The 20,817-nt window shown below is 34.7% G+C and overlaps 1 protein-coding gene across 1 annotated transcript; it reads left to right on the plus strand.

Moving 5' to 3' along the window:
* The first annotated feature begins 5,786 nt into the window (after positions 1-5,786).
* On the plus strand, positions 5,787-6,398 carry LOC112501104 (pathogenesis-related protein PR-1-like). Its single transcript, XM_025104760.1, has one exon. The coding sequence runs from the start codon at positions 5,800-5,802 to the stop codon at positions 6,304-6,306; it is 507 nt and encodes a 168-aa protein (XP_024960528.1). The 5' UTR covers positions 5,787-5,799; the 3' UTR covers positions 6,307-6,398.
* The last annotated feature ends 14,419 nt before the right edge of the window (positions 6,399-20,817 follow it).

Genomic DNA, 20,817 nt, shown 5'->3' on the forward strand with positions numbered 1-20,817 from the left:
TACATGTACAAACATTAGTTACATTCATATGGATTACAAAAGTAACCTCGTATCAATAAGAAGAATTGTTTTTCTCAAATAACCTTTAATTAGTAGAAATCTAGAATTTTAGAAAATATATGGTTACCGGTGGGACACTGCCACTTCCATCATCATTTGTGCTTTGTTTCTTCAAATGTAAAAGTATATAAAGGCATCTACTTTATGATCATTTATGCTTCTTTATTATTATTACAATGCTATAATACGAAAATTTTGAAAAATACATTGTTATTTCATGCATTTTGCCCTATTAATTATTTACTGACTTATATAATAAGAAAAAAAAAATCTAAATAGCAACAAAACAAATTTTATTAAATAGCAAAAACAAGAATGAAAAGAGGTTGGTTCGCAAGATATGGAAACCAAGACTAAAAGATAAAAAATGCAACAAAACCACACAAAAGAATAAGGAACAACAGCAAAGCCAACAAAACATATACAAGAGGACACTAAAAAACACAATCCATGACCAAAGGAACCCTATCATAAATCAAAACAAAAGCCAAAGTATACGAGTTAAAAGACATTCTTCGGCAAGGGCAACAACGACCATAGGAAGCACCCCCATTCCCCAATACAGAAAGCAAGAAAGTTGATATGCACTTACAATAGACCCTTTGACCACCACCCTTGACAGCTTGGCCTATCTGTCCATTATACGAAACCGATACTAAAAGCAATGAAACCACAAAAAAAGAACAACAGGAGAGCCAGCAAAACACATACAAGGGGACACTACATAAACACAATCCACGACCAAAGGTTAAGGAACCCTATCATAAATCAAAATAAAAGCCCGAGTATACGAGTCAAAAGACAATCTTCGTCAAGGGAAAACGACCATAGGGAGCACCCCCATTCCCCAATATATAAAGCAAGAAAGTTGATATGGACTTACAAGAGACCCTCTGATCACCATCCTTGACGGCTTAGCCTATTTGTCCATGAAATCTGAAAGTTTTTGTCCCTCATAACTTTCAGCTCTCATAGAAATCCACACAAATGTTGCTAATTGTATTTCAAGACCAAATCTAGATGGCGAGAATGGTTCTCCTTAGAAAATACAAGTTTTTTCATGAATTTCTAAAACATAAAAAAGTAGACCACAATTAATATTGTTTTCGAAATTCTCCTCTTTGACATATAGAAGCCTTGAAAATTTCCGCTGAGCAACAGATCTTCTAGAGAAATACTCGTGACTACATCCTAGCCCCACCATTTGAATACATTTTTACTTATTTGAACTACATGGACAACTAAGGAAACAGTGTTGGACTGATTCAACTCTTCCCCGCAACGAGGACATAATTGTGAGTTTAAACCTATACCTCTTACATGAAAGACCTCCCTAACCGACAACACCCAGATCTTGAGCTTCCACATAAATATGCTTGTTTTTTATAGGAAAAGTTGGGATCTACTCAGTAGAATCTGAAAAATTTGATGACCCAAACATCTTTCCCACTACTAATTTCCGCAAACCTCTCACCTAAAATACGCCTTTTTCATCAAGCAACCAAAACCAATGGTCACTACCCTCCAGCTCCAAACACTCATAGATAGACCTATTAACTCATCCAAATCTTCTAACGCCTTGCCCTTGGATCTCGGGACCAATTCTAGGACCATAAAGGATCACTATCTACTCACGACACTCTAGTTTTTATCAATACACCATTATCCCTATTTAGCCTAAAACCACAAAAAATATTATTTGTTAAATTAGAACTCCCCATCCCACTTGTCCTTCCAGAGAGAGGGTATCACTCCCTTCACGGACCTTTTTTCTAAAGGACTCCACAAATGAAATGTGTAACCTTCGAGATAATTCCACTTTGATTATCCCACCCAATGCACTCAATCCTCCATTTCACATAGAACTAGATGATGGCCCAATACTCAAACTCCCCTCATCCTCGAAAATGCTTTTGATCACTCTAACCCGAAAAACATCAACGTTTGATTTAGATTTCCACAACCATTTTTCCAAAAACACTAGATTAGCAGGCCGAAGACCACCGACCCCAAGCCCCAGCCCCAAGTGAGAATCATTAAGAACACAATCTCATTAATTTTGGATTAACCTCGAAGCCCCCCCCCCTCCGAAAAAACTTCTACAAATACTCTCAAGGACATGCAAGGCGTGAGAAAACCAAGGCTTTGTCTTGATATTTTGGAGGTCATGTGCGAAAAAATAAATGTACTCTTAATTTTTTTATTAAATTACACTACATTCCAATGTTTTTCTAATAATAAATCGACCACTGAATCATATTTGACTTTGAACAAATTATTCATCTTTTCTTAACCATCATATTTGATAACAATATTCATAGCATCCCATCACACATTTAGAAAGAAAAGTTCTTGTTTACCATATATGATGTACTTTATTGCATCTGATAATATCCCATATGGTATCATCTAATCCTGTTGTTTAAAGTTTCAGATATATCACCCATCAGATATATCTCTACACAGTTGGTTATCATAAAGACTTCCATCTGATCTTAATTCGATTGATTCTCCTATCAAATAAAGGTTTCTAGTTTTACTAACCCTTAATCAGTATCCGGTATAGCACCTTCATAAAGATCTATGTCTGGTAAATCTGAAATATAGCTTATATTTCAGATATAGAAAAAGATAGGATTTTTACTTGTTAAAGTATGGTATCTATATGTATTGATCCAATAGCAGAATGTCTTCAACATATCGAAGAGTTGTTGAAATGAGGTCAAGATCGTCATCAAAGCTGATTGGTTTGTCATCTAGCAAAAAATAAGATCAATACAAGATAAAATCAACTAGTAGTCTAACAAATACTACAATTGGCAAGCCAAAATCTTGAAGTAGAAACTTGGCCAACTATCTTACTTCCTTCTTGTTATGAGAACATGTATAACATGTCACGTAAAGCAAGTACAAAAACGCCATTTTATTGGTACTTCATCTACTTTAGTGTTCCTTCAGCATACAAAAAGATGGAGTAAGTTAACAAAGTGTCTACATCAAGCTCAAAAGGTTGAAATGAAGAGTACTAGGATAGTAGGATGCATGGATCAACCAATCAGAAGAAGACACGCATTAAAGTTGGACAGTAAGCATTTAATGCAATGATGACTATAAAAGGCCACCCTTGTCATTCGATGCAACTCATCCGTTTTTTGAAGAACAACCTTGTGAGTGTTTCTTAAGTAAAATCGGCGTCATCCTCTGAATAACTTTCTTAGTTCTTTGGATCTGAAAGAGAACCTCCTCCACCCCCCCCCCCTTCAGTTTAACAAATTTGTCACAGTCAGATTGTTTTGAATCACATGTCTTACCTTTTTATACAAAACATAGAAGAAATAATTTAAAAGTGAAAATATTCTGCGTTTGTATTCACCCTCCCTCTTTTACGAACACTTCCTATATAAGTCATCACTTCCGAAGACCAAGAAGAAATAATATTTAATTCTTTCCCACCAACAGACATTGAAATTGAGTGTTTAAAAGAGAAAATTAATATTTTATAATGTATTTAATATTTTAATAATATAGTTAATGGTAGAAAATTGTTAAAGTACACAAGTCATTAGAGTTGAATGTCATTTTTTTTTAAGATTTTAACTTTTGGTACCTTATTTTAAAAAAATTATAGTATAGTTGTTGAAAATGTTCTAAGATTAAGATAACACATTGACCATGTGCCTTGTATCCGAGCCACTTTCAATTAAGAAGTTAAGGGGTCACTCAAAGAGATTTCATAGGTTAGATTAACTAAGAGCGTCTCCATGGGGAGATTTTTATAAGTAAAAAATATACGTTATTAAGGGTATATTTGGTACATCGGATAAAACAGAATATAAGTAAAAATTATATGTTTTGTAAGATTTTATATGGAATATACAGGAACAGAGTGGAACAAACGTGTTCCACCCTCATTCTATGGAATAAGGTGGAATAGACCTATATTTTACCAATATAACCTCAAAATAAAACTTAATTCTCTTCTAAAACATCAAAAATAAGTCATCTTTTTATTTTATTCATTCTTTAAATTTTATTTATCTATTTTAAGTTTTTTAAATTTTCACTTTATCATTCTCAAAATATTATTTTTATATGATTTTATATATTTTGATTAATTTATGTAATTTATTAAACATTAATAATAATTAAATAATATAGAAAATGTATAAAAAATTGAAAACTACATAAACTTTTTATTTTTGTCTTATTACGAAAACTTTCTAACAAATTTTTTTTATAAAAATATTTATTCTATTATCATTTAATATTCCCTCAAACCCAAAACAAAATGTCTCAAATGAAAAAAATACAGTTTTAGGATTATGTAATTAATACACTTATTAATTAACAAAGACATAGTTTTACCCTTAATTACAGAGAGAGATTTTATAAATCATGTAATCAATGGTAGAATAGAAAAGTAGACATTTTCTTCTAAAATTGGACACTTTTATTGGGACAAACTAAAATAGTAACGTAAGCACTTATTTTAGGACGCATGGAGTAAATTACATAAATTAATCAAAATATAAACAACTCATTACGGGTAAATTGATCATTTTATATAATTTGTTTAGTCTAGTTCTGTCTTACCAAACACTAAACAATGTTCTGTCTGTCCTGTGTTATTCTATTTGTCTGGATACCAAACTCAATCTAAAATAACTATTATTGGAGAGAGTTTTTATAAGAACTGTATATCATTCGCTCTTGTACAAAAACATTTGTTATTACCTTGAACTTGGTGCAGGGACAGACTCAGGCTGTTTTTGTGGTGGCACGTGCCACCATTTCATTCCTTTGTATGTTTAAAAATGATGGGGTTGTGAAAAGTTTCAACGTATTAATTTGTTGTGTATCACCGTATATGATATAAAATTACAATGAGGATACAAGTATTCCTTGATAGAGTTGGTTTGCAATGTTTTTTTTCTTTCGTCCTAGACTCAAGTTTGAATCATATTAGTGTCATTTTTTTTTTAGTTTTTATCTTTAATTTTCAAATTTATTATGTTCTCGAAAAGAATTTACAATAAAATATTTGAACACAAGATCTCACATATGAAAATCAATAAACTAATCAACAGACTAATGATATCTCTAAGAATGTGTTTAAACCATATATACATATTTTTTTAAAAATAGCTTAAATACTATAGATAAAATTATTTAAATTATTTTGCTTGATTTGTGTCATTTATAATCACTATATGATATAAAATAGCATTAAACAACGTTTAGGGACATCATGGTCATTTTAACAGTTTTGTCATGTCCTATCCAGCTAACTAAACGCAAGACAGACAATTAGTTCAGTCATATTCTAATTGTACCAAACGTAGGACAAATAATTTAATCTTGTCTTGTCTTGTCTCGTCTCGTCTCATCTGGTCTACATACCAAACACTACCTAAAGTTGGGGTATGATTAATCCATTACAATTCTAAAACTCTACTATTTTGTAAATAAAATGTTCATAATTTAATAAATTTCACAAAAGTATTTAAAAAGTATGAACTTTTTTTAATATTTAAATTTCTTAAAAAAATATGGATTTTGACCCTTTAAAAGATTAAGGCAATCATATTCGATCATGGGTGCCACTTAAATTCCCTCAAATCCAACCACCTTTATACTATTATTTATTTATTTTTTATTTTAATTTTTGATTTTCAATCATATTATATAAATCATACGTTTTGTATATCCACCAAAAAACACGCATCATTTTATCTTCCAATGTTGTTTCCTACCATAAGCTTGGCTCTCTTTCTTATTCTCCTCGTCACCACCTCCACTGCTGTCGGAAACAAGAACCACGTCTCTCAAAACATCATCACCGACTTCATATCTCTCCAAAACCAAGCTCGAGCCGCCCTTCGTGTGCCACCACTGACATGGGACCCACAACTAGCTCGTTACGCAAACTTGTATGCCAGCCAGAGGCGGCAAGATTGCTTGTTAAAGCATTCAAATGGACCTTACGGAGAGAACATTTTCTGGGGAAGCGGTGATGGATGGAATCCAGCTCAAGCGGCAGCGGCATGGTTGGCGGAGCGCCAGTGGTACACCTATGGGTCGAATTCGTGCAACGGAGGGCAAGAGTGTGGGCATTATACACAGATTGTTTGGAAGACAACTAGAAGGATTGGGTGTGCTAAGGTTGCTTGTTTTCAGGGCAGGGGTGTGTTCATGATTTGTAATTACGATCCTCCAGGAAATTACATCGGTGAGAAGCCTTATTAACTTTTTACACCACATTTAATGTTTGGTCATATCATGATCATGTGTTATCCACATGCTTATATATACACACACATATGTATCTATGTTTTCTTCCCATTTTTTATTTATTTATTTGTTACATATTCTTCCAAAACATGATTCCTATTTTGGAGAACCAACCTTTCGTCATAGAACCTGAAACTGGTGATGGTTCAACGTGTTGCTAATGACAGTTTCTTATTACAATGTTCATGTTTCGATATAAATACGATGGTCAAGTTTGATAGGAACGGTTCCGAAACAACTTGGATGACGAAATAACCGACAATCGGTCATTAAACCACTAATTGTTTATCAATTTCACCCTTTTATAATTTCATAAATAAAAACTATAAAACGTATTCAAATATATGATAAAAAATTTACGATTTTAATGGATCGAATAATCCAACCCCATAAAGTTCAAATGGGACCTAAATAACTTTGACAACTGGAATACGAAGAGGATGATGTTACCCAAATAAAATTGAAATACTTTTTTTATTTAAAATATAACTCTTTTTTATATTTTTGGTTCAACATATTTGATTTTAATTTTGCTCATATCATTTTTAGTTACTAAAATCAAAATAATATAATTAATAAAAAAAACCAACCATAAGGGTAGTGTCTGATTGTTTTGAGCTTGGCTCCAAAGATCAAAAATACCATGAGGTCTCAAGTTCAAATACAATGAGTAATAAAATCTCCTTGTGGCCATGGAGGTTCAAATGCGTTGACTCCGGACTATCTACAAAGCAAGTGATCGTCCTGAGATTACTCGGCTCGCATAACAGATTGGATATCCAGGTTAATAAAAAAAACCCTATAACAATCGGTAAGTTTTAATACAATATTAAAATTAAATAAATAATTGTTTATGTTTGAGATATATTATTGCTTCCTTTAGAAAAACCTATAATTATTTTCTGTAAATTATAGAAAAACGATATATGTTTTAGTCGTTGATGACCACCCACTAGGGAGGTGATATGTTTCACTGATTTAATAACATTTATTATTTAAAATTAATATAAATAGTGAGTCTTTATGAAACAAAAAATAAAGTCAATCATTTAATATCAGATGTCTGAAATATCTGGAAACTATTGAAATTATATAGTTTTGTTTAGTATTCATGTAGACGTTTTGGTTTCTCTTGTTACTACTTGTTATGCTTTATTCTGAAATATACGACACCAATAAGTTTGTGGCTAAGATTTCATGATTTTTGTGCTAAAACACTAGAAACGTTTCATACTAGTAATACTAAAATCATACTTAAACTATACATGTTAAACATGCATCATATTGTTGCAAACACGTATATAGAACATGTTATGCCCGTACTGAAACAATGCTGAACCACACATGTATCAATACTATATTATAAAGCATTTGACAAAAACTCTTAAAAATCAGTCTTTATGCGTGAAGTACCGTGTATTAATGCATATTACTTAAAATTTAAGATTACAAGTAAATTATGCGTAAGTACAACTTATTAAAGCTTCTTTTTTGAATTCGTATAACTAACTGCAGATAAACATAACCAAATACAGGATAAACATTTAATTTTAAATATAAAAAATTTAAAATATAATTAAGATAATCATTGAGTTTTAATAGAATCATTATCTTTATAAAAAGTTTATTGTTAAGCCAAAAAAGAAATTGGACTTTCATTCTTTTTTTTACAATGAAGTGATGTCTTGGTTTGTAGTCTCGTGCATATTAAAATACATAACAAAACATGTGAATCACCATAACATATTAGACATGTAACTCGTTTTCTAAGTCATTTGAGACTGAACTGATACTAAGATGAGCACCTACACACGTGTTTCTTGTTCGTATTATTCTCCTTCCCTCTCAATTTTTTATAGGTTTGTGTGGTTTAATTGTAAAATAGTTACCAAAATAAAATATAGTTTATTGACAAGATATCTAACAGAGAAATCTCAACAGTATCGAGTTTCCAAACACCATACATTCACAACTTGTTACAAAATAGAAAGTCATGACTAAACAAAATAGATATTACAGTTATATGTAAAAATGCACATCTGTAGATTCATAATATTAGAAGACAAGTAAAGCGTCAATCTGTAAGCATGTCCTGCAAAAAGAGTAATTATTTTAATAGAAACATATTGTACCAAATGTGTAATAGTGATCGGTTGATTTTACCTTATTTATCACGTAAAACTTCTTTATAAACGATGTTTGATGTGTAGACTCCAGCATAATTATTTTTTCATATGCTTCACTAATACCTTTGTATTGCCCGTGATATACCTCTAGACAACACCACATAAAGTTGGTTGTACGAGAATATTGATTCCGGTAGATAAACACCTAAGTGCGACATTGTTTGTCATTGAGCTTTATTGATTGTCAAGAAAAAGGTAAGTCGAATTGGAAACTATTATTGCTTCAGTTTGAATGGGAACATGTTATCCTCAGATGAACATAAAGGAATTCTCGGCAAAAGTACCCCCTTGCCAGTATGCTAAACAATGGTTATTTTTACATCGATGATGTATTGTTGAAAACCTCTGCATATCAGTCCGGTGCCATTCCATAAGCCATTCGAGGGATCGATATTTTGTAATAAATTGGACATCCAATTTTGAGCCAGAGGTAATAGGGGGCAAATCACTAACAGTTAGCGAGTTTAATAACTCCAATAGATAGAAGTTATTCCTATCATCTTTTGATTCATCGAAACTGTAGTATACTTTTCATCTTCGTAAAATTTGTCAATCAACTTATCATTCATCTCATCAATATTATCATTTTTAGTTGATAATGTCGCCCTGGAAATGATAAAATCTGAATAAAATCAATTGATTTGCAGAGATGGAAAGATTGCATCAATCAAAGCATCTTTTGGTTCAACTTTATCAGTATAAAAAATGGTCATATCATCAGGTATCAGAATAAATTTTTCGTCCAATGCTTCTTCATTTCCATCGCCGACTCGTACTATAAATCCTGAAAACCATGTGCTCTCATATTGAGAGTTAACTGTATCCTTTTAATCATTGACCATAGTAATGACATCCTTAGGCTAGAATCTACAATATGTGCTCGGGTTTCACGTCTCACAACCAGTAAGACTTGTTTAAAATCATCTCCCGTAACCATTTTCTTTCCACCAAATGGGAGTTTCACACTTATGATATATTTCATATTCGATCAAGCGCCTCCACCGCCTGCCTTCTAGCCATTGACGCTTCATCCAAAATGATTATTTTTTAATAACGAAGCAATTTAACTGCCCCACTTTATTTCTTTATGTTGCACATTAATTTGTTATCAAGATTGAGGGGAATCTTGAATCGAGGATGAGTTGTTTCGAGCATATTATTGACAACAACACCTGATGAAGCGGTAGCAAGAGCAAAAAGGCCACAAGAACGAATGTTGACAAAAAAAGCTTTGTACAAAATTATCTTTTCCGTTCCACCGGGACCATTTATGAAGAACACGTCTCAACATCCACGTGCCTCGTGATTTCATTATATGTTTATTTTTGGTCGGAATTGAGAGAGTCTCAAGCACGTAGGTGTTTGTCTTTCACAACTATGAGTAGTCCTCTTGTACCTCACAAAAGCCTCTAAATTGTAAATTTGCATCTATATTTATCTTTGGAAGATCAAAATCATCAAGATTTTTTTCCTATAGATTGTAGAAATATCGTGATGTCGATTAGGACCATTTCCTGACTTGATCAACAATTTTGCATTGTCTCCTATAATCTTCATAAAATGAGTCACAGTGGTAATCCTATAACTTACGAACATTTTTGTTGATCCTCTCTCTTAGTGATTTGATGATGATCCCTTTTATCTATAGAAGTGTATTATCTCTGTATTCAGTTTCAGCGATCTTCATTAAGTCTGTTCAGTGATCGTTGAACATGTATTGTAATTCATTCAGAGACCAATATTCTTCAAGAAGACAAAACTCACACCATAGATACTTCAACGTTGTCGAAGACAGAAGCTAAAGATTAGAGACCAGAAAGTTTGTGATCTAAAGCGGTTTTTCAGTGATAACAAGCTCGTCTACACAAGTGTGAAATCTGCACAAGATTCAACGAATACTGATGAGACCTTCAATGTCATTCCAGTGTTCAACGATCAAATGAATCTTGTTGAGCAAGATAGTTTTTGTCTTGTCCTTCTACAAACAAAGGACAAACCCATACCTTTCAAAGTAAATACAATACAAAATCACTCATCTGTCTCCAAATGTGCTTACCTGCTTTATGAAAGAAGACTGTATACTGCAACAAAAGAGAAACCTTCCTCTAAAAGCTTACCACGTGTTTTGTACTTTCTGAATTGCATTTAAAGCAATAGGTATAAATAGTTGAGTAGTTCTCTTCTCAGTTAATATTTCTTCCTCCTCTAATCTTGCCCAAGAAGATATTTATCTCTCTACTATCTGTCTAAGAGAAAGACTCACTTTAACAAGTGAAGAACACATTACTTCTTATCTTATTTCTTGTAGCAAGTCTTTTCTTTATTGTTATATGTAATTTTGTGTGTATCTTTGATTGTTTATAAAGGTTCTATATCCTATCTCTTCCACAAACAATCTATAAAAATTTGTATTAATCTTTTTTATCAATATATATATTTTTATAAGAGTGGTATCAAAACAATGTTTGTTTTGTGTAATATTGTTGTTTTATTGGTGTTTTATTATCTCTTCTTCTCTAGATAATTTATTTATCTTTTAAAATGGCTTTGCAAAACACTAGCACAAACATTCACGATAATGGCTCCCTTGCCAAATCTCTCCAGTTTATCAGAGACAACTTCAGTCTATGGAAGAACCGGATGTCTCTCTTCTTGGAAGGTGTGGATCCTGAGATTCCATACTACATAGAGAATGAACCTTATATTCCATCCGCTATCTCCCCAGCAATTTCTGCTACTGCTACAACTGCCGCAATTCCTGAACAACAAATTTCAAAGCTTCCTCATCAATGGAGTGATGAAGATAACAAGAAGGTGGTTTTAGATACTCGTGTTAGATCTATAATAGCCATGGCTCTTCCTGACGAGGTCTATCACTCTATGAAGCTTAAAAGCTCGAAAACCATGTGGGACACTCTTTGTGTTAAATATGAAGGTACTTCTGAAGTACAAGAATCGAGGAAGATTAATTCAGTAAGACAATATGAAAGTTTTCTTTGTGGAGAATCTGAATCTTTGTCTAAAGTACATCAACGATTTAATTATCTTCTTATTCATTTGAAAACAGTTGGAAGAGGATATTCCAACTCAGAGACATTGACAAAATTCCTTAAATGTTTGCCAGAAGCATGAGATCAATATACCATGTGCTCAAGATGTCTAAGGACATGTTCTCCCCTTTTCTCATTTCTCTTTATGGGATATTACTTAATCATTAACTCTTTTAGAAGGTTTTCCAGAAAAACCAACTACCGTAGATCTCCTTCGCTGTCCATAGCTGAAAAGCCAAAGGCAAACCCCGTTGACAAGACTTCATCTAACTGCTACAGCTGTCAACGCAAAGATCACATTGCTAGTGAATGTAGGTCGAAGAAAGCTGCAACGCCATCTTCCAACCTCCCATCCTTCTTCAGGCCTCAAAAGGAAAAGTACCTGAAACTAAAGAAGAAGTACAAGAAGATGAAGAATCTTCAGCGTAAAGGAAAAGGTCTTGTCACTGAAGAACATGATTGGGCTGAAACTTCTAAGGAATCATCCTCTGACGAGGAAGACATGACCTACCTCTGTCTCATGGCCAAGGATGTCAAAGATGAACCATCTAAGACATCATCCTTCAATGATCCTCGTCATCAACCTCTGCCCAGGTATATAACCTAAATGAACCCTCTTTCTCTTCCTCTGGTAGCCTATTTGCACTAGATACGCTAACGGTTGACCTTTACAATGCCCTGAATGGCAAATCCAAAGCTGAAATGCTTAATCTTGATCTTCAAGAACAATTAGAGATATGCCATTCAAAGATCAAAGAGCTGGCCAAGATTGAGGAAAATCTTAAAGGATCAGGTAATTGTAAACCAGACCATTAGCATCAAATGCGAGCAGGCTATCGCTGAGTGTGAGCAAGCAATTGCTGAACTTAAGGCTGAAAAGGCTACTATTGAAGGATGGTGCAAAACCTCTCTCAAGGCCTCTGAGATCATCAATGCTCAAATCTTTGTCAAGATAAAGAGTGGTCTAGGATTATCCTACGATCAGGAAGAATGTGTCATTGATAAGTCCATGCTGAAGTTTAGTACTTTTATCTCTTCCATTCCTGACACCTCTTCCTCTTAGTACCCTTCTATTGTGACTCATCTTGAAGAAACTCCTCTGAGTTTAGGATGCAAGACAAAGGTAAATCTATTGCCAACGCTCCTCTTCTCAAGAAGGCCAACAAGTCAAAATAGACCCATATATATTTCTTCAGCTTGTAAACCTTTCTTCCTCAAGGAACAGGGTCTCTGAACCCTCTCTGAGATCTAAGACAAAGCCGAAAGTGAATCTTTTACCTAAGGTATCTGAACCCTCAGTTGTTCCTCCTTGAACAAATGAGAAAGGCATCCTTAGAGCTTATCCCTCTTCTATTCTTTCTGACCCTTAGGCTTCTTTCAGCTTTAGAAAGTGTCATCACTGTGATGAAACTTCACATATCGCTAGTAAGTGTCCTTTAGCTACCAAATATGGTCCGCTAGCTAAGGTAAAGAAAGTATCTAAGACTAAAAAATCAGCCAAGGTGAAATCAGCCACCAAAGTTGTAAAAACGACTAAGGTAAAGAAGACCATTAAAGCCTCTTCTTCAGTCTCGGTGAAGACACCTGCTGACTCTGAGTCTCCAGTGTCAGTGTATGTTGCCTCTAACTCCATTGGACCCATTGAGAAATGGGTACCAAAGCAATCTTAATCAGTTTTCTATTACAGGAAGTCAAAGGCATTTGATATCTTGATAGTGGATGTTCAAGACACATGACCGAAGATAAATCTCTACTCACTAATTACAAAGAGGAAAGAGGCCCTTTAATGACCTTTGGAGGAAATGAAAAAAAGGATATACCACGGGCTTTAGTATATTAACCAACAGTCCAACCACTTTCAAACGTGTTGCATATGTTGAAAGACTGAAGCATAATCTTCTCAGCGTCAGTCAACTGTGAGATAAAGATTTCACAGTGAAATTTCTTAAGAACTCATGTTATATATATGAAATAGAGATTATTTGGTACTTTCGTACCTTTGATTAGGACAAGAGTCCCACGAAAGATCCTCAAAGAGTCACATGACATACTAATATTGCATCCAAGATTTTCCAATTAACCAAGGGAGAAGATATGTTTGGTCATGGAGAGAACATACCTTACATCTAAAATATTTTGAATAATGCCATCAAACATCTTCATCTTGATGGTGGCAATGCCCAATCTTTTGCACACCGTGTTGTTTTCCATGAGAATATTGCTTCGTTCTTTGTCTTCAAGTGACGAGAAAAAAGCTTTTTATGTAGAGTCATGTGGAAAAAAGCCCCTAAATCCAAGACCTATTGGTCCTTGATAGTCACACTCCCAGTTGACGCGATTATAGCATCATCAAAATAATTCATGGGAACGGATGAAGATGATCCTTCTTTATCGGTCTTGGCTTTGAGACTTGGACATTCTTTAACATAGTGTTCGAGTTGATGACAATAGTGGTAATTGCCACTCTTATTGGACTTGCCTCTAAAATTTGGCTTGCATGACCTTGAACGACCTCTTGACTTATCTCTCTTTGGATATTCATTTCGTCCTATTCTCACGAATAACCTATGGTTGTTGGCTTGCTGCTTCCAACATATTTGTCAACATTCAAGCCTCACATTTGATCCCTTAGATCCTCAGTTAAGAGGCCTGTTTTTACATATGATATAGTTATAGTATCTATACCATAAACTAAAGAATTAGAAAATATAGTATACCTTTCAGGGAGGGAGCATAGAAGGATTATTGTCATTTCTTCTTCATTTATCTTCAAGTCTACTGATTTCATCTTCATATTTAGATCATCAAGAATGTTAAGATGAGACTTGATTGGTGTACCTCCCTTCATCTTGTAAGTGAAGAAGGTTCTGAGTAGGATGAGACACTTAGTCAGGAACTTTGTAAGGTAGATCTCTTCTAGCTTGTTCCAAATACCTTGTGTTGTTGTCTCCGAGCTTATCTTCGAAATCACCTTTTCACCCATTGCTAGTTGCGATGTCGCGGGAGCTCATTATTCCATCTTTTCCAACTCTTCTGTCGATATAACAAGGGTGAATTTGTCTACTTCATAGACAACATGATGCAATCGGTTTATTCGAAGTACCGACTTCATCTTCCACTACTACTTTCCAAAGTCTTCATTCCTATTCCACTCTCAATCTGAAGTGTGGATCTAGAGGCACCTTTTAATATAGAAGTGTTCGGTGAAGACTTACCTAAGCTTTCATCTTATTTGGACATAACCATCATAATGCTACAAATAGTGCTTGAATATGTTCCACCGAATGTTAATAACCAAATTGGAAGTTGATACCACCTGTTCGGGTTTTGGACACCATAAAGGTCTCAAACACAAATAAAGTAATGAAGTTTATTTAACAACAATCAAATATGTGCTTTCAACCAATAACTAATGTGGAAAACAAAATAGGATCAAAAGCACAACGCACTATCAATCAAAGAATTGCGACAAACACGTCAAACACAAGAGATTTAAGTGGTTCCACCATCGATAGATTGATGAAGAACACCCAAATATCGAAAAGAAATTACAAACCGAATACTAAATTGTGTATATTCTCTCTCAATATTTTCTCAAATCAAAATATGGTTTCTAAGCTCTCAATTTTGTTCTATACCCAATGGGAACTCAAGTGGGTATTTATAATAATATGTAGGTGGAATCCCAATTTGATCCCAATGCTAAAAACTAGGAAAAACATAATTATCGTTGCATAAGGCTGGGCTTGATTATAAGGTGTGGTCGTGCCTGAAGACCCATATTTTTCGTTCATGAAAAAACACTACACCCGCCCATGCTTGATCATCAGGATCATCCGTGTCAGAACACCCAAAACTTTTTGTTTTATAAAGTAACATTACACATGTCTGTGTTGAATATATGGTGCGACTGTGTCAGAACACCAAAAAGCATTGTGTTTTGAAAAGTAACATTGCACAAGCCCATGCTTGAATATATGGTACGACCGTGTCAGAACATCCAAAATGTTCTGTTATACAAAGTAATATTAAGCACGCCTGTGCTTGAATATAAGGTATGGTCATGCCAGAAACTCCAGGACTTTTCTCTTTTGCATATGGAATATTCTAGCAAACAGTGAAGGAACATGTCCTTAGACATTTTGAGACACATGGAATATTATGGCAAACATTGAAGGAACTTTGTCAACGCCTCTGAGTTGGAATATTCTCTTCTAACAGTACTCAAATCAATAAGAAGACGATTAAAGCGTTGATGTTCTTCAAACAATGATTTAGATTTCCCACAAAGAAAACTTTCATATTGTATTACTAAGTTTATCTTCCTCGATTCTTGTATTTCAAAAATACCTTCATATTGAACACAAAAAGTGTCCCACATGGTTTTTGAGATTTTAAGCTTCATCACAGAGTGATAAATCTCGTCAGGAAGGGTCATGGCTATTATAGATCTCGCACGAGTATCTAAAGCCATTTTCTTCTTGTCTTCATCACTCCATTGATGAGAGAGCTTTGGAATTTGTCGTTCAGGAAATGAAAAATTGAAGAACACCCTCATAACCGTTTATGGACGATATGCACATGTGTATATAAGTAATTGAAGCTGCAAGGCCGACCCTTATGCTAGGCAAAATGGGCCACCCTTAGGGCAGCAAAGTCCTAGAGGCATCATAGCCCAACACACATATATGCTTGAGTAGATTCAGTTTTGAATTTCTTTCAAAAAAAAGTCGTTTCTCCTCTCTTCTTCTCTATTGCATGACCTCATCTCTCAATCTCTCTTCTCCCTCGCTCTGAATCTCTCGTCTCATTGACTGCCCTAGTGCCCTATCGGCTCACCTAAGGCACACCAACCATCGCTTTCCCACCTGCTGACCTGTTTATGTGATTCTCTTGCTGCCCAGCCACCGGTCACCACCATTGGTGTCTTATGCCCACAATGACAGACAACTCAATCTGATATTGCTCTCAGTTTCTCACCAATTCAGGTGTTCTCCTTCTTATTTACTTATTTGATTTTGCTCTCAGCTTCTCACTACTCTAGATGTTTATTTGTTTCTTGATTTTCTTATTAGGTTATTTGTTTATTTTGTGTACAGTTTAGGTCATATCCTAATTGAAAACATAACAATTTATTGCCAACGCTATAACTAAGCTGATATGGACTCCTTATATATAATTAGGGCTACAAAAATTCAAGTTGAGCCAGGATCAAGCTCAACCTGGGGGTTTAATTTTGGTGCCTAGCTCAATTTGGGTTGGTTCTTTGGTATCTTGGGAGTTTATTCAGGTGAGTTGGGTTTTCTAGGTTCAAAATGAGTCAAGTGTTTCTATGGGTGTAGTTGTATGATAAATCTTTTGTTAGATGCTAAAGTTGGCATTCCACATGAATCTAGAAGTTTAATCATGTTAACAGGTCAAGTAGAGCCTTCTAGGGTGGATACCAAACTCGTTTGTTTAATTTCGTGGACATGACATATGGACAGAGACTGACTTTAAACTAGCATGTTAAAGTCTAACACTTTTACAGCCCTGATGGTAGAACCCTTGGATCAAATATTTATTTACCATTTTCTGATAAGATCCTTATGAATAGATCCTCTCTCTCCCGTAAACACATTATTATGGGTACACATGTTAATTTCCATTTGGTTTTGATCCTCTTCACACTCTTCTGCTTCATGCACCAATGTGTTGACTCAGGAGCTATGAAAATAATAAAAGAGCCTTAAATTCATCTATGAGATCAGTAAAGCAGATGTCGGGTATTTGGGATATTTTTGAATTGATTGATATATCTTTTTTCTTAGTTCGAGTTCTTTGATTGTGCAAGTTGCCTTAGATGGTGCAGTAGGTGTTAGAGATTTGTAGGCTCTAAGCTAGAGGTGATCATTTACGGGCTTGGGCTAGGCCTAACTTGTTTTTTTTCTGTCCAACGAGCCTAATATTATAAACCCAAGCTATTTTTTCGGGCTTGACAACTTGCCATTGCCCACCTTATAAACGGGCTCGGTTTGCCCATGGGCTAACAGGCCTAAAAAGTGTAACTCTTATAAATCTATAAATTTAATCATTATCAATTAAATAACAAATATGGAACCAAAAGGTAAAAGAAAAACATCGTTGCAATTAAAATTTTAAGCAACTAAAGTAACACATGGATCTTAATAAGTGGCGAAAGAAATGAAAAACAAAATTCAGACTTCCATAAACAAACAACCTCATAGTCTTTTGGGTTCTCAAGAATAACCAAAGAGTCTCATTCTATATCCTTAATATAATTTTAACTAATGGTAAAAAATATTAATTATAAAATATAAACGGGCTGGACGGGCCTGCCCATATTTATTTTCACATTGCCCATGTCCGCCCGTTAATTTTAACGAATAAACACAGGCTCGTCCATTTTCTCGATAATGGTTGTCCAAGCTTGTGTTTCTAGCGACCGGATGAGCAGGGTCTAACGGGTCGTCCCACCCATGAACAACTCTACTCTAAGCCAAATGCGTAGGCATCATTGCAGATTAGTCAAGCCAATCACAATATCCCCAAAATCAAGAATCATGTTCCTATATCATAGTTAGACGGAAATAGTTTGTAATGGCTTAGTAACCATCCAAGCACAACAATCAATCATCAAACCAAAAAATGGAAGTAGAGCAAAGGGTGAGAGTGACATCGGCGTGGGGATGAGCCGTCCAGGGCAATCAAAACCATAGGATCGACCCTGTGAAACCATAGGACCGACCCTGTGAAATTTGTTGGTTTTTATGCACGTGTGCATGTTATGCACAAGCATACCAGACAAACTTCTTGCAAATTACTTATACGCAAGTGCGTATATGGATAAATTGCTTACAAATTACTTGTATACACATGTGTATACTCTCCAGATGAATGATTACCAGGGTGTTCCTCAATTTATTTTTTGCGGTTTTCCATTGAACCTGACCCTATACACACACACAAACATACAACAATCTACATGCCTATATGCATATAACCCATTTGACTTTTAAGAAACCCTACCTCATTGCTTATTCTCTAGGCTAACAGAGGAGAAATCGGTAATTTGATTTCTTTTCTAATCGTGTTTTGTTGAGATAAATAATGTGAACATCAATATCACAACAACTAGCTGTTTATTCTAAACTAGTTGGGGTAGAATGAAATCAAACACTTGCTCTTACTGTCTCACATCCATTTCTTTGGTACTGGTCCCCGAAGGCCAAAATACATCAAAAGGAAATGAAGTTTGCTTTAGTTCCTATTTCGTGTTACGATAATCTTTTCCTCAGTTAGTGTAACAACGTTCAGTTCTTCCTATTTTGTACTCAGTTAAACCTGATAAACGGTTTTTGGGCCTATTTGACATCAATTGGTTTTGGTTTGATATTTTTTCACGTAGTCAAGAATTACAATATAACTTGACATCTCCATCGTCAATAATTAAGATCTACCGGTTACCGGTCAAAATGGGTATGAAATAGGAATAATTCAACGTTTATTCCCTTAATTGAGAAAAAATATAGAAACTAAATCAAACTCCATTGCATTTTGGCTGGTTCCAGAATTCTTGTGGGCTTTCTTGTTACATATTGTAAATGCAAGTACACTCATTGCGAAAATGGTTCTTGTGGATTCAGTTCTTTCTGCAAAAAGACCTTTTTATGTGAGATGGTAGTTTGTAACTGTTACTGATGGTATTTTCTTTACGTTAAATTAGGTGAAGAGCTATTGGTTAAATTCGGGTGGTGCAGATGTGGTTCTCCATATGATTGATAATTTTCTTCAGGCTCCTGCTACCTACATACTTGATATCCTACTATCGGGAATTGGGCGACGGTTAGATAATCATTGAAAGTTTTCCTCGTATATTTTACACGGGCATCCTTCAAAATGGAAATAACAAATTTTCCAACTTATTGAACTATATATTGCATAATAGATTATTCATCTTGTTCATAATTTGGATGTTTATAGCACCCTCCATTGCCCTATAAAAATTGGGGATCACTACAAAAATGCTGGGTATCAGCGAGGGAAATTTCCCTCGCTGATCCTTCGCTGAAAGGGTTGTCCGTCGCTGATCCGTCGCTGATACTTCGTCGGTCAAACAGTCGTAGGTAATGCTATCAGCGACGGATCAGCGACGGATTTGCGACGGACACTTACAGCGATGGATCAGCGAGGGATGTACTTAGCGACGGATCTGCAACGGATTTGCGAGGGAAGTATCAGTGACGGATTTGCGAGGTACCTGGTTTTCTAGTACTTAGGATGTACCTCGCTGATAGTCGTCACTGATACCTGGTTTTCTAGTAGTGGATGCTCTTCTTTCTATTTATACTATATGTGCAATATATAAAATTGCAACGTATTTTGGTCTTTCAAAAAGACCTAAAGTTAGGGATTTATCAATACCTTATTTTCAAACTTTTCATTTTGGTACTTCAAATATGATATCTTAAAATTTAGACCAAAGTACAGTACACAAAATATGAATCGGATCAATGTATGTTGAATTTCCATAGGTTTTCATATGTAAGTCTGGTACCTAAATATTTGAGATGTTATATATGAGGTACCAAAATGAAGGTCTTGAGTACACACATAATAGGAGTCAAACCAAATTATGTTGCATTTTCATCCAATTTACCTATAAGTTGATGATACATACGTGCATATATGATACTGTTATTCTTTTGTGATCGGAATGATACAAGTTTGAGTCATCAAAACCCAGTTTCGGTTTTGCAGAATCAGAGAGAAAAGCTCCAAGTACAAATGCTTTCTCGAAAAGGAAAATCCGAGGAGCGGGTTGAGCTGGCAAATCTAGGAGCGAGAGTTCTACAACTTTCAAGTGTATAAAAACGATTCGTATTTGTCATAACTTAGTCGCTCTTATTTTTTACGTCGACCCAATATTACAAGTTTACGACATGTTACTTGACAAAGTTCAGTACACGTCTTTGTTTATTTTTAATTACAAATAACCGTTAAATCCACACAACCACCAATTCCCCCACCCGGCTTGTCAAAAACATTTATCGATCATAATTGATTTTTACTGGTAATTTACTTCAAGTAATTTGATTAGACCTCATATCGTTAGTGACAATTATTAAGTACAAAATTATCAATGTATTAAAGAGTTATGATTTGTTGAAATTTTTTGGCTGAAATCATATTCCATATAAATTGGAGCAACAAAAGGTGGAGGGTCAGGA

This window comes from Cynara cardunculus (assembly GCF_001531365.2).
Source record: "Cynara cardunculus var. scolymus isolate 2C chromosome LG 17, CcrdV1, whole genome shotgun sequence".
NCBI classification, from domain to species: domain Eukaryota; kingdom Viridiplantae; phylum Streptophyta; class Magnoliopsida; order Asterales; family Asteraceae; genus Cynara; species Cynara cardunculus.

Coding starts and splice junctions, on each gene's coding strand:
- LOC112501104 (XM_025104760.1), top strand. CDS start 5,800: ATGTTGTTTCCTACCATAAGCTTGGCTCTCTTTCTTATTCTCCTCGTC.